General features: G+C 43.3%; 1 protein-coding gene across 4 annotated transcripts in view; it reads left to right on the top strand.

The window, feature by feature from the left end:
• Positions 1-5978: 5978 nt before the first annotated feature.
• Positions 5979-15086, top strand: part of celsr1a (cadherin EGF LAG seven-pass G-type receptor 1a) — an 82956-nt gene continuing 73848 nt past the window's right edge. For all 4 annotated transcript variants that reach the window (XM_066723936.1, XM_066723935.1, XM_066723932.1 and 1 more), the window contains exon 1: positions 5979-9727. In XM_066723936.1, the coding sequence (XP_066580033.1) occupies positions 6196-9727 (3532 nt within the window). In that variant the 5' untranslated portion in view covers positions 5979-6195. The remainder of the gene's footprint in view (positions 9728-15086) is intronic.

Raw genomic sequence — 15086 nt, 5'->3', positions numbered from 1 at the left:
AACAGCCATCAATATAAAAAAAAACTGTTCTGCCATGTCTGAATCAATCAAAGAGATGTCAGGAGAGCAGAAGACAGAAAGAAAGCTGGAAAACACCTTAAATATTGCTTCACTTAATTATGAAATACCCCAGTTGTTCATTTAATTAGCAAATGGCATTCAGTGTGTTAAGGTGACACCCTTAATCTGGGAAAGCTACAGGAATATGAAAGGGTTGTATGCAGCCGGCCACTGACAAACTACAACAGATGTTCAAAGAGGACCATCTTTGGAAACCCAACAGTTCTCGATGCTTCTAACAGTCTTTCTCTAATAAAATCCACGACTTAGTGCAGACATTTGCTGCAAAGACACTAGCCTGTGCAAACGACACGTAAATCCTTTGACCGCTAAGTTAATAAGAACAAGCTGCTAATCCCAAGTGAGCAATTTAAACACATTACACAACATTTGCTTATGCAACGTCCACGCTTAAACTTAAATTACAATGCAGTGACACCAGCCGACCATGTTCTGATGAGAACATCTTGGTCTGTAACGTGTCATAATTTTTTGCTTTCCCACGCACCTCCCAAACAGTTTTTTTATTTTTATTTTTATGTACTGTAAGCAAAATAATCGCAGCGGCCGAATTTGTAGCTCAGGGATTACATGCTCGGGGCGAGACGCGGCCTTGGCGGGAGTGAGAAAGGATATAAAAAGATCCAAAGGCTAGGAAAATGCATTCCACGGTACAGCGAGTTGGTTGTTATCTTATCATGTGCCTAAGCCTATTAGAGAGAGGGAGGAAAAGCAATTATTTCACAGGGAGGTCCAGGGCTAGTTTAAATGAATCCACTCTGCTTGCCCAAACTGCTAACCCAATAGCCCCGGATTGGTCACAGATAGCTGGATTATCCTTGACACGTCCAGAGTCGAGAGGGCCAGGTCATTTGTGTCTAGAGTCCCTGGCAAAGTGTTATCTGCTACCCATCCGACATGGCAGCCAGTGACCTATAGAGGGCAGCGCGTCGGTCTGCTTGAGCTGGAAAGCGGATCTGTCTCCGGATTTCAGAGGCAGGGCACTTTCATTGTCATCGAGGCCTGGTTTTATAATCCACGACACGGAGGTTAATGTCCCCTGCTGTTCGGAGCAGTCAAGGGGATGTGTAGGTCTGTTCCAAACCGCTCGTAATTAAAGGCGGGACTCACTGGAACAGAAAATTATAGTCAGCCTCAACTCAGTTGCTCGTGTGTTGAATAATTGGTTTGATGATGTCTGATTGCAGGTCCTGCATGGGGACATGTGAACGGCCGTGGAAGTGAATTTCCACTGCTTCCAACAATGTCAAAATCCGGTTTGAGCCAAAATAAAATCCTTGTTTCACCTACCCCAGTGTTCCCCTGATCCCCTAGTTTAATAGGTCACCCTGAATCAGCAATTTGTAAAGACTGGGCATGGATGTTAAATATTTATTAATGAAGCAAGACCCCAGATCAATAAGGGGAAATAATCCCTGATGGTTGAAAAATGTAAAGATGTGTGTTCTAAACCAGTAGTCTCCAACCCTGGCCCCAGAGAGCCCCTATCCAGCCAGTTTGGGAGGTCACCCGTCTATCACCAATTTATAAACACCTGAAAGTATTTCATCCTGATCAATGAAACAGCTGTTTGGTAAATTCAGTCGTATACAAGCCATTGGAGCCATTATCTGAATACCTTTAGCCTCCCGGATGAGGAAATCCCTAGGTTGATTTGCTTAATTGATTAATACCTCGCATGTGTTCCCAGTATTTAGAAATTGTTAATTTAGGGTGCCGTATAAGATGGATAAGTGGACTGTTCTAGACACTCTAATTTACTGACGATACCAAAACAAAGCACCACTAGGTGGCAGCAGGACTCAACTATAGTAGAAACCTGCGTCCCATAAGAGTCAAAAACAAGAGTGCCTCTGTGTTGAGGTGTGTGGAGACTTGACCCAAGATCAGCTACACATTTGGCAGGAAATTGTGAGTGCCAACCCTCAGATGCAACTGTAGTTAAAAGTGTCCCGCTTTTCATGTGAAACAACGCTATTCTTGGATTCTAATTAAGTTTGAATTAAGTTTGGTCAAGTGGACAGTTTTCTAATTCTAATTCTGAAAGGATATTCCGATAAGCATGAACCTACATGAATCGTCAGCTGCATTGTTTCAAATGAAGGGTGTGAATACTTTCAGCTGCGACTGTATCTCCACCCTGTGGGGTGCGGGAAAGCATGGAAGAGAAGAGACCTTGTCATGTGGAAGAGAAGATGAGAAGAGGAGTGAGATGAGAGCCAGCTGTCATTCCCTGTGCAGCACGGTGTCACACACACACACACACACACACACACATACATAAGAACATAAGAAAGTTTACAATCGAGAGGAGGCCATTCGACCCATCATGCTCGTTTGGTGTCCATTATAACTAAGTGATCCAAGGATCCTATCCAGTCTATTTGTGTAAAGACGTGTCTCCTGTTTTCCGTTTTGAATGCCTTGAAGCCCAATTTCCATTTGTGTCCCCGGGTGCGTGTGTCCCTGCTGATCTGGAAAAGCTCCTCTGGTTTGATGTGGTCGATGTCTTTCATGATTTTGAAGACTTGGATCAAGTCCCCATGTAGTCTCCTCTGTTCCAGGGTGAAAAGGTTCAGTTCCCTCAGTCTCTCAGTAGGACATTCCCTTCAGACCTGGAATAAGTCTGGTTGCTCTCCTCTGAACTGCCTCTAGAGCAGCGATATCTTTCTTGAAGTGTGGAGCCCAGAACTGTCCACAGTATCCAGATGAGCTCTAACTAGTGCATTGCACAGTCTGAACATCACTGCCCTTGTTCTCAATTCTACACTTTTGACAATATACCCTAACATCCTGTTTGCCTTTTTTATTGCTTCCCCACATTGTTTGGATGGAGAAAGTGAGGAGTCCACATAGACTCCTAGGTCTTTCTCATGCGTTACTTCATCTAGTTCTATTCCTCCCATAGTGTAATTATAGTGGACATTTTTGTTACCTGCATGTAATACCTTGCACTTGTCCACATTGAATTTCATCTGCCAGGTGTCGGCCCACAACTGAATATTATCTAAGTCCCTCTGAATAGCCTGTGCTGCCGAGATTGTATCTGCTGAGTCACCTATTTTAGTATCATCTGCAAATTTGACAAGATTGCTAACTATCCCCGAGTCCAGATCATGAATATAGATTTAGAAAAAGCAAAGGCCCTAGTACTGATCCCTGTGGAACTCCACTAACAACCTCACTCCAGTTAGAAGCGACTCCTCTAATCGACACCCTCTGTTTCCTAGACATCAACCAGTTCATAATCCATCTACTTACATTACCCTGAATGCCTACAGCTTACAGTTTGAGGATCAGTCTTTGGTGTGGAACCTTATCAAAAGCTTTCTGAAAATCTAAGTATATCATATCATATGCTTTCACCTCATCTACAGCTGCTGTTGCATGTTCAAAAACTTCTAATAAATTAGTAAGACATGATCTGCCTCGTCTAAACCCATGTTACACACACACATGCGCACACACACACACACACACACACACACGCACGCACGCGCACACACACATACACACACACACACACACACACACACACACACACACATACACACACACATACACACACACATGCGCACACACACACGCACGCACGCGCACACACACATACACACACACACACACACACACACACACATACACACACACATACACACACACACACACACACACACACACACACACATGCTGCCATGGCCTGCTGCTTCTCAAACGCCACCACTGCCGTGACCGAGGCTGTGTGGGTTTGGGGTCTACATGCTGCTCTGTTTGCTGGGTAGATTACCTACTTTTTGGGGGCCAAAGCTCAACAGTATGTCCTTGACTAATCGAAGTGAAAGCATTCCAATAATCTCAAATTCACAAACTCTCAGATACATGTTGTGGTCTGGGAGTAGAATAAAACATTCAAAACCAGGTTCGCTACTCATTCAAACAGATCTATTTATTTGTATTCCTTTATGGGTTCTACATATATGTATTTGTCTAAGGAGTTCGGATATGGACATAAATAAAACATAATTACATAATCAGAAAAACAGAGTATAATATATGTTATAAAGTATTTAAATTAACATAAAAATTCTATTTAATGGCTCATTTACTTTATTGCTTTTAAAATCTGTTAAAGCTTTGTTTCTAATGCTGCAAACTGAGAACAAGCTTTGCTACAATTACACAACAGTCTGTTTTGCACAACAATGCATCACTTGCATTTGCTTTATCTTTTATAAACAAATTATATAACTTGATTTATTTCAGACACTGGCAGAAGCTTTGAAAATTGATTTAAATTCACATTTGTCTTAGACTGGTCCTTGGGAGGGTTGATAATTAATACTTTTGGAATGAAAGTTTGTATTGATTGAAGAAAAATGTTTGGAGGTAGCTCTTAAAACAAACAATTTGTTAAACACTTTTCAGTGTCAATGTTTGAGTTGGATCTCTTTTTGTTGACTTTGTCAGGTGTGGGCAGTTAGTGACCATGTAAGCTCGGGTGCAGCAAACATGCCTTTAACCCGGTGACTTTATGGGAATCAGAGGAAAGAGCGTATGTTTAAATGCACTGCTTGCTTAAGGGTTTTCCTTTCAGATGAGCATTAATTGATCATAACAGATTGAAACACGTATGCTAACAATAAGCATTAGGAACCCTGAATATTGAAAAGTAGCTGATCTCATTTGGAACAAACTTAAATCTTAATTGGACACAGTATTTAGCAGAGTGTGAGTTTTAATTCTTAAAATGTGAAAGTATTGATGCTACAAAATCTCAGGCTTTTACTCTGATAAACATGCACAGTAAAATTGTGATTTGTCCAGCACTTCTAATTGGTCTAAGGTCTGTTAACATTATAAACATTATAAATGTGTTGACTTTTTTAAATTGCAAATGCAGTTGAATGGAATAATAAATAGTTGAATGTGGATATGCACATTATTTAGTTTAACCAAAGCAGGAAGCAAGTCTGATGTTTATGCATAGTTCCATCTGTATCAATGTAATCTCACCCATTCGGATTTGGGACATTAATACATGTATTTTAAGATTCAAGTGTTTATTTTAACTGCAAATACTTTGGTAATTTGCGTCAATTTTGAATTCCCGACAAGTGTCTCCTTTCCAATGTTGTCCATTAGATGTCGCTCTTTAAGAGATCATTTACGGGAAGCGGCAGATCAATGGCAAACTTGGAATCACTTGTTGCCATAGAGATAATCACCCATTATATTGTGATTTAAATGATTGTGTTCTAATTGATAAAACTGGAATAATGAAAGTGGATCATTATTTCTTATTCATTAAAACAATCCAACATATTTCCTTGAAATTACCAAATAGAAATATAATTTCTACAAAAATATAAAACCTCAGGGATATGAAAACATGTGTAAAATGCATTTTTCCAATTTATTTCTAAAACACATATCATATCAGTTGGGAAATAACTATATATCATACATGTATCATGAAGGGGTATAAAAACAGTGTCTGACAACTTTTACTTTGTTACTTTTTCTACTTAATTTTTTCCAAGAAATTCGATTTCTTATGTAATTCGAAACAAACTTATTATTAAAGTGTTTAACTTATTTAACTACTTTATTGCTGTTGCGTTTCTTAAGCAGTATTGCTATTTGTTTATTATTAAAGGTGTAACATTCAAAGAAGATAGAAAATAAAATACAAACAAACATAAAACACTGACAAAACAACTTTGTAAAGTAGCGCAAGTTGCATTCCCTGAGCTAAAAAGTATCCCAGTGCAGATCAGGGTAACAAAGCAGCAATCGGGCGCATTTCCAGATCTGTGAATCTCCCTGAAAAGCCCCCTGTGCTGCAGGTCCCAGCGGGGAGAGAGAGCAGGTTTATGCTAATCGCAGGCGGAGGAGGAGAGCAGAGGAGTGCCGGAGCCATTTTGTAATCATTTTAAACTTAACGTGCAAATAATGAGTCGCAGCTCTCTGGAGACAAGATGCGGAGTTGCGCCTTTTCGCCCCTAAGAGCTTCCCAGGGGAGATAAGCGCACAATGACCCCCGGACTGGGAGAGACTTGAGCATTTTCTCGCCCAGGTGTTGCGGACAACTTGTGCGGATCTACAGAGTTTGGAGCCATGGCACTGGCGGCGCACTGGGTCTGGCTCCCTCTCCTGCTCCAGTGCCCCATGCTGGGCTGCTTCGACCTGCACCTCTCGGACACTTTGCAGGCGGGGGCTGTGCTGGCAAACCTGTCTCTGGGACCCGGTTGGATCTACAAAATCGACCGGACTTTGACTCCCAAGTACATGAGAAACTTTGTGGAGATGGACGCGCAGGACGGGGCGCTGCGTCTCTCTCGCAGACTGGACTGCGGGCGGCTGCTGGACAACCCGGCGCCGCTGTTCGCAAAGATCAGGTCTGTGGGCTCGGATGACTTCATTTTAACGCATTTTAACGCCTTCGTGCACGGCCAGGACTGTTTCATCAAGTACAAGAGAAAGCACGCCGCAGGTAAGCCCGATCTCTACATTAACTACCTTTCCAAAGTGGACGCGGCGTCCTGCGTCTCCGCCGGGAATCTGCTCCTGAGTGTGAAAGCGCATTTGCCGGGGTTCACCCGCAACCTGGCCTTTTTGAACTCCACCTGCACCGAGACGGACTGGAGGATGGTCTTCAATAATGGGAGTCTGACACTGAGTGGGAACCGCTGCCTGCAGCCCGGGGAGAGGGGCGAGGTGGACTTGCTGTGCACCCTGCAGAACTGGCACCAGGAGCACATCTCGGTGCGGGTGAAATTGCGCTTTATGACAGTGGACGAGCAGGGGCTGCTTCTCGACCATGCCAGGCGTAAAATAAACCCGTGGGGCAAACGGAAGAAGAGAAACGTGAACGCAGTCCCCCAGTTCCAGCTGCCCAACTACCAGGTGTCTGTGGCGGAGAACGAGCCGGCCGGGACCGGGGTCATCACGCTCAAGGCCACCGACCCAGATGAAGGAGAAGCCGGGAGGTTAGATTACACCATGGAGGCCCTTTTCGACAGCAGATCCAATGACTATTTCTACATGGACTCCCAAACGGGCACCATCACCACCACCCAGGCTCTGGACAGGGAGGTGAAGGACACCCACGTCTTCAAGGTGATGGCTGCGGACAACGGGACGCCCAGAAGGTTTACCATCGCCTATCTCACGGTCACTGTCAGCGACACCAATGACCACAGCCCCATCTTCGAGCAAACCGAGTATAAAGTCTCCATCAGGGAAAACCTGGAGGTGGGCTTTGAGGTCATGACCATCCGGGCCACCGATGGAGATGCGCCTTCTAATGCTAATATGATCTACAGGATTGTGAACGGAGACGGGAACAACTCCGCTTTTGAAATTGACCCCAGGACAGGGCTGGTTAGGATCAGGGTGCGTCCAGACAGAGAGACCATGTCCAAATACCAGTTAATCGTGGAGGCTAACGACCAAGGCAAGGACCCGGGTCCCAGGAGTGCCACGGCCACCGTATACATCACAGTAGAGGATGAGAATGACAACTCCCCTCAGTTCAGTGAGAAGAGATATGTGGTCCAGGTGCCTGAAAACATTGCAGTGAACAGCAAAGTGGCACAGGTGGAGGCGACGGACAAGGACGAAGGCAACAATGCCAAAGTCCATTACAGCATCATCAGCGGGAATGTGAAAGGGCAGTTTTACATCCACTCGCCCACCGGCGTCATCGACGTCATCAACCCCCTGGATTACGAGATCATCAGGGAGTATAATCTGCGAATCAAAGCGCAGGATGGAGGGCGGCCGCCTTTGATCAACAGCACGGGGCTGGTGGTGGTGCAGGTCGTGGATGTGAACGACAACGCGCCCATGTTCGTCAGCACGCCTTTCCAAGCGACTGTGCTGGAGAACGTCCCCATCGGCTACTCGGTCATCCACATCCAGGCCATCGACGCCGACGCCGGGGAGAACTCACGCTTGGAGTACAGGCTAATCGATACACCCCCGGGTTTCCCCTTCACGATCAATAACAGCACGGGCTGGATTACAGTCTCGGCTGAGCTGGACAGGGAGACAATTGACTATTACAACTTTGGCATCGAAGCAAGGGACCATGGGATCCCGGTCATGTCTTCCTCGGCGAGCGTCAGCATAACAGTGTTGGACGTGAATGACAACATCCCGACTTTCACTGAAAAAGTCTACTATCTGAGGATAAACGAAGACGCGGTCGTGGGCAGCAGCGTGCTGACCGTCACGGCCGTGGACAGAGATGTCAACAGCGTCGTCACCTATCAGATTTCCAGTGGAAACACTCGGAACAGATTCGCAATTACTAGCCAGAGTGGTGGCGGCCTAATAACTTTAGCTCTGCCCTTGGATTATAAACAGGAGAGACAGTACGTCCTGACTGTCACTGCCTCCGATGGCACACGCTTCGACGCGGCCCAGGTCTTCATCAATGTCACGGACGCCAACACACACAGGCCTGTCTTCCAGAGCGCGAATTATCAAGTGCTTATAAGCGAAGACAAACCCATCGGCACGACAGTGGTAGTGATAAGTGCGACGGACGAAGACACGGGGGAGAATGCGAGAATCACGTACATCATGGAAGACAATGTCCCTCAGTTTAAGATCGAACCTGATACAGGGGCCATCACCACCCAGATGGAAATTGACTATGAAGACCAGGCTTCCTACACCTTGGCAATCATCGCCAGAGATAACGGGATCCCCCAGAAATCGGACACCACGTACGTTGAGATTATTGTCCTGGACGCCAATGACAATGCCCCCCAGTTTCTCCGAGACATGTACCAGGGCAATGTCTTTGAGGATGCACCTGTGTACACCAGCGTCCTGCAGATATCTGCCTCCGACAGGGATTCGGCGTCCAACGGAAGAGTGAGCTACACTTTCCAAGGTGGGGACGACGGGGACGGGGACTTTGTCATCGAGCAGTACTCTGGAATCATCAGGACGGCCCGGAAGCTGGACAGGGAGAACGTCCCGGTTTATAACCTGAAAGCCTACGCCGTGGACAAGGGCGTCCCACCTCTGAAGGCCGCGGTGGATATTCAGATCTCCGTGCTGGACATTAACGACAACCCGCCTGTGTTCGAGAAGGATGAGTTTGACATCTACGTGGAGGAAAACAGTGCCGTGGGCTCCATCGTGGCCCGGATCACGGCCACCGACCCAGACGAGGGCACCAACGCCCAGATCATGTACCAGATTGTGGAGGGGAATATCCCAGAGGTGTTCCAGCTGGATATTTTCAATGGAGACCTGATCGCCCTCACGGATTTAGATTACGAGGCCAAACGGGAGTACGTGATTGTTGTCCAGGCGACGTCTGCCCCGCTGGTCAGCCGGGCCATCGTTCACATCCGCCTTGTGGATATAAATGACAACGACCCCGTTCTGCAGGACTTTGAGATCATCTTCAACAACTATGTCACCAACAAGTCCAACAGCTTTCCCTCCGGAGTAATAGGGAAGGTGCCCGCGTACGACCCCGACGTATCGGATAAGCTTCACTATGCCTTCATAGAGGGCAATGAGTTGAGTCTGCTGCTCCTCAACCAAGACACGGGGGAGCTGAAGCTCAGCAGAGACCTGGATAATAACAGAGCGCTGGAGGCCCACATGAAAGTGTCAGTCACAGGTAAGCCTCTGTTGCTGCTATTAAACCAATGCTTTGTAAATGCAAATGTAGGGGGGACATTAAGAAGACGTGCAGACGTCTTCCATTTGTTTTAAGGTTTGTTTGAATGCTTGGTATGTAACTTTATAAAGACATTTAAAAGTTGAATTCTTTTGGAATCTCATATTGGTGTAGTATGTTATGCCATAGCTTTGATGTTTCTTGTAAGTGCTCTCCAATGGGGAAAACAAAAGGCAACAAGTGCTGATTTGTCTTAAGTGGAAGTTGAATTCAATTGTAAATCTGATTTTGCTTTTAAGATGGGTTAAATGTTCAGTTAATGCTTTGGGGTATATTTTATTGCTATTTGTGAGCAGTTTAGGGTTTCATTACAGTGTGCATGGGTTGCTGAATGAATGTTACTGCTGATCAACAAAACCCACAGAAGGTACCTATTTGTCCAGGGTGTATAAATAGGTTATTTTATAGAATCATTGGTTCTGAACCAACAATGGGTTCTAGAACCCATAGAACCCACTCTGGGCCTATGGAGAAAATATTAATACATTATTTATATATATATATATATATATATATATATAATTATACATATATATAATTATACATATATGTATATATGTGTGTATATATATATATATATATATATATATATATATAATGTATATATTTAAATGTATGAATATTTTCTCCATAGGCCCAGAGTTATGTTTCTTCAAAAGAGTGTTGTTTTGCCCTCAAAGTCCAACAGGTGTATGTTCAGATGTGATGAATGAGTTTGCTGTAAAGGATGTCAACTTGCAGAGTTTCATTTTAACTTGCTCCATTTTACTGATTTGGCGAAAGGTTTAGAAATACAGTTGAAAGCGGCCTTTGTGAAATTCTTTAATGTAAATTAACATAACAATGCTTAAAATAAGCTTAACAGTTTATTTTCAGTTTGTTATCCACAGAGCTACTGATGCGAAAGGGATCTTATTAAATAAAGTATAGCAATCCTTTTGGTCGTTTTGTGTTCTCAACAGAAACTGGAGATTTACAAGATCATTTAAAAGTTTTCTCCACATAAAAGCTGTTATTTTTGTACATAATCTTTATGCTGACCTTGAACTAAAACTGTCTCCTTAGTTGTGCTGTTTGGCTGTGGAGTTTCTAAAAGTTCAGCAGCTTTCTTCCACATCGATGTCAACTAAACCAGTAATATATAACAAAAATATATTTCTACAGGGTATGTCTGCATAAAATGTGTAATAATAGTAGTGTAACAGCACAAGATATAGGCCTAACTGCATATGTATTTTTTAAATTATTGTTTAGGGTAAACCACTACAACAATAAGTAGTTATTAAGCATAATTGAAAAGTGTAATATTGTAGCTTTACGTTTGATGTAGTTTTTCATTAAGTGTTTTACAGTATTATTTGTTTTCGGTATCTTTTAGCAACTGCAGTTTTCATTACAGGATGTAGTTTCTACAGCTAAAAACAACATGATCGCCAAATTGCTTGTCAGCTTATTTTATTTTTCAAAGCAATAGGCTTTAAAAATATGTTTCTAATTCTAAAGATACTTTTTATAAAGATGATCTTGCAACCTTTTCTCTGATAAATATCATACTTAGTATTTATGTTTTCAATATCCATAAGAGAGATTTAGAATAAGAGTAAGCCTGTTATTTAAAGTATAAGTCTTCAGTGATCTGTTTACAGTCTATTCTATTACAGACATCTTACAAAATGAATCCAAACAGGACAGGATAATATACTTTTTTTTACAGTATATTTATTGTATCCGTAATATATTTTCTTCACATCTTGCCCAAACCAGTCTGATCTAATAAAGATGATGTATTACTGCAGTGACACAGTTGCTCTTATCAGTGGGTGGGAATTGGGGGGATTTATTACTAGTTCAAAAAAATGTACAAAATATATTTTCTTTTTGTCTCTAGGCTGGTTGTCAAGATGTCATTTATTCTTTTAATTCACAGCCTTTCAATTCAGCTGTAACCCTGCAGCTGCCCGAGATGTATTTTTGCAGCTTTTGGGTTTGCTAATTTATCTCTCCCTGGTTTACGTATTTTTCATTCAGTGAACTCTGGCCGTAAACCTCGTCTTAATTTACATGTTTATGGTAAATGATGGCCTTTGAAGGGGTTATTACAGGTATTAATGAGCTGCCCCTCTGGACAATGGCTGCCCCGCTGTCCCCAGGAAGCTGGATGTAGGCTCATATAATGGTCTGCTTTTCAGACACACCCTCAAGTCAAATGTTAGATGACTCTTAACGGTGTAAAACGACCTTTTCTCCTCAGGGATGGAGGTGTAAAGATAAAACACCCCTCTATTAGCTCTGCGGCCTGTAGTTATCCTGTAGACTTTAAAATGGACATTATTTTGAATGCCACAGTCAGAATGAAGTCTATTTTTTGCTGTACAGACACACTGATAGCTTTTTTTGTCTTTATCTTTTGGAGTATTGTGTCCTACATATCCAACCCTGTACTCGGTTTTCCCAGAGAAAGTGAAGGAAAGAGGTTTTCAGTTATACAGCCTGTTTTTTTTTAATGCATCCCCCCAGAGCAACAGGTGATTTCCTCTTCATTGAGAAGGTGTCTGTGACAATAGCTCCGCTCCTTCCCCGCATTAATGGGAGTCGAACTCACACTGATAAGACAGTTGCCTTCTTTAGTAAAACATTGCAGGAATGACACAGGAGGGGGTGGGGGAAAAGGACACTGTTTTCGGATGGCTCGCGTTGAGATAACATCCCTTATCTGTGTTGGCAAACAGTCAACGACCATTTCTGCTGGATTATGTCGGGGTCTTGGATTTTGTATTGATTTTCTCAACATTATCGGGTTCCCACTCACACTGTGCTAGGGATGCATATTCTTGATAACCTAATTTCTGCACTTACGCAACACAATAAAATCTTAATGACAATAGTTAAATCTTGCCCCTAGCTTGATGAGTTTGTACTGCTGAGACAGATCAGTGCGTCGGAGAATCATTCGTTTTGCCAAATCATCGTTTCCAGTAAGCTTCATACTTTCCCAGAATGTCAGCGCATGCCATGACACGAACGCAGTCTGTCTCCCTTTGGCAGTGCAGTCAATTTCCAATGAAAGGCAAGTTTTATCTCAAATACGCAGGGGTTGAATTCTCGTGTTTCAGACATTTGATTTGAGTATTTACCTTCAGTCTGTAACGCCTGCTGCCTTGATTAATAAAATACATAGGTGTTCCCTATACGAGGAACCATTTTTTAAAGCACTTTGAAAAGGTTTAAATCTCTGCACGTTAAAAGTGACTGATCTATGGGAAGATGAGATAAGCGTGTTGTCAAAAATGTTGATTAAAATCAGGATAGAATTCCGATTGTTGTTGTTTCCGCCTTTGGAGATCGGAGACTGGATTAAACATCAGCTCTGACCCATCTGCCAATCACGAATTCCAACCCATTACTCAGTAGTGCCTTCCACTGAATGTGCCTCTGGCAAATGGATACCTGCCCCCAGGTGACATGCTTTGAATTTGTTTTTGGCGGGGTAGTGGCTGATGTTTTTGATTGTATTCTTTACCTAACTATGGGGGGGACACTATTCAAGTGTGTATATACATATATGGCTTTGAAACCTGGTCACTAAACGCAAACAATGATACAGAAACTGAAGCATTTCTTTCTTCATTGAACACTGCACCAAAAACACCTTGCCGTTCCCTCCCTGGCCGGTCAGAAGAGTCACGGAGTTGTATTGTTGTGGGTTTAGGGGGTGATTTATTTAGTGCCTTGTGTGCCGTCATCTCAGATGTCCTCCGAGCATGCGGATCAAATTAAACCAAAAGGACGCGTCTAACCTATTTGAACCGCTGGTTATAAATGCTTGTGTGCTGTGCTGTTCCTCACAGGCCGAAGCACCATAATTTAATTTGTTAACATCACCGTGGCGTGTTCTAGTGCCGTGCCTGGGTCTAAATCCAGACAGGCTTCCCACACCACCTCTCTCTCTCTCTACCCCTCTCTCTCTCTCCCTCTCCCTCTCCATACCCCTCTCCTCTCTCTCTCTCTCCCTCCCTCTCCCTACCCCCCTCTCTCTCCCTCTCTCTCTCTATTGCCAGAGTATGTGATATAATTGATGCATATAAACAGGAAAATATAGATTTATAGAAAATAAAGTAAAACAATTTAACAAAAATAAATCTATCAGTTAAACATTAAAATAATCAAATGAATAAATAAAAAGATAATAATTGAAACTAGTATGATTAGGTACTCTCTCTCTCTCTTTAACCCAGTTCTTCTGCCATCAAAGAAACGTTAGGAAATTGTTTTTTTTCTGATGATTCAATATTTTAATGACGCTGATAACATTTTAAAACAATCTCCAAGCCCCGAGTCCTTCAGCTGAGCGGCAGCAAATGCATGCTAGCCTGTGCCTGCGTTAATTGGTTACCGATACCTTCTCTCGGGCCTGTAAATGTTTCATTGTGCCACCGAGGATCTCGTTTCGTTCGTTCCCAGCCTGTTCGGGCTCTTTCAGGTGAGCCGGATGTGGGATCGCTTTGTGAGACGGTCACATGGAAAGGTTTTGCATCGGGACGTTTTGTAGCAACAGCGCCTGGTTTTAAATCGTGCCAGAACTGTTTCATAAGCACAGCCTGGAATTACCCGACATCTTATACATAATTTATTCCTGTAAGTTTGGGGTTTTGTTTATGAACTCCCACCCTCCCTGATTTTGACGCCTGGGAGTCTGGCACAAGGCCGAGCTCACTAGATAAGTTTGAAAAGGTATCTTTCCTGATTAGGAAGTCTGTAAAAGCAGAAAGGTGTACTTTATTAGAATAGATACATAGATGTGTTGGTCCAACCAGTGATGGAAGCCATTTCCCAGCTGTTTTAAGTAGAAGATAATTATTATATTGTTTTTAATCATTGATTTTAGTATATTCCATGACACCCCCTACCCAACTAGGGTGACTCTCATCCATCTGACCGAACACTAATCTCTTGTCTTCCTTGACACAGTGGAGGTTGGCTACCAGTTGTATCTTTCTGTTTATTTGAGCTGCAAGTCAACAGGTGTGAAGGAGCTGTGAGTACGTTCCCTCCTCATGACCTCTGACGGCGATTGATGACTTATTGCAGGTGAATGTGAAAACGAGGTTGGGGCAGGTTGGTTAGGTTTTTCCTTTCATGTTGTTTTTTTTCACTTTTCACAACGTGTATCAACAGCACCCCGGGACAGGCAGCGTGAGAGAGTCAGGACCCGGGCTTGTGCAGGAATTCGTGTTACTGTCTCACGTACAGATGCACAGAACTTTTCTTATTTGTGTGTGATCGCTTTGCCACTCACGAA

Source organism: Amia ocellicauda, chromosome 15, assembly GCF_036373705.1.
Source record: "Amia ocellicauda isolate fAmiCal2 chromosome 15, fAmiCal2.hap1, whole genome shotgun sequence".
NCBI lineage: Eukaryota > Metazoa > Chordata > Actinopteri > Amiiformes > Amiidae > Amia > Amia ocellicauda.
This window is presented reverse-complemented; position numbering and strand designations above follow the sequence as displayed.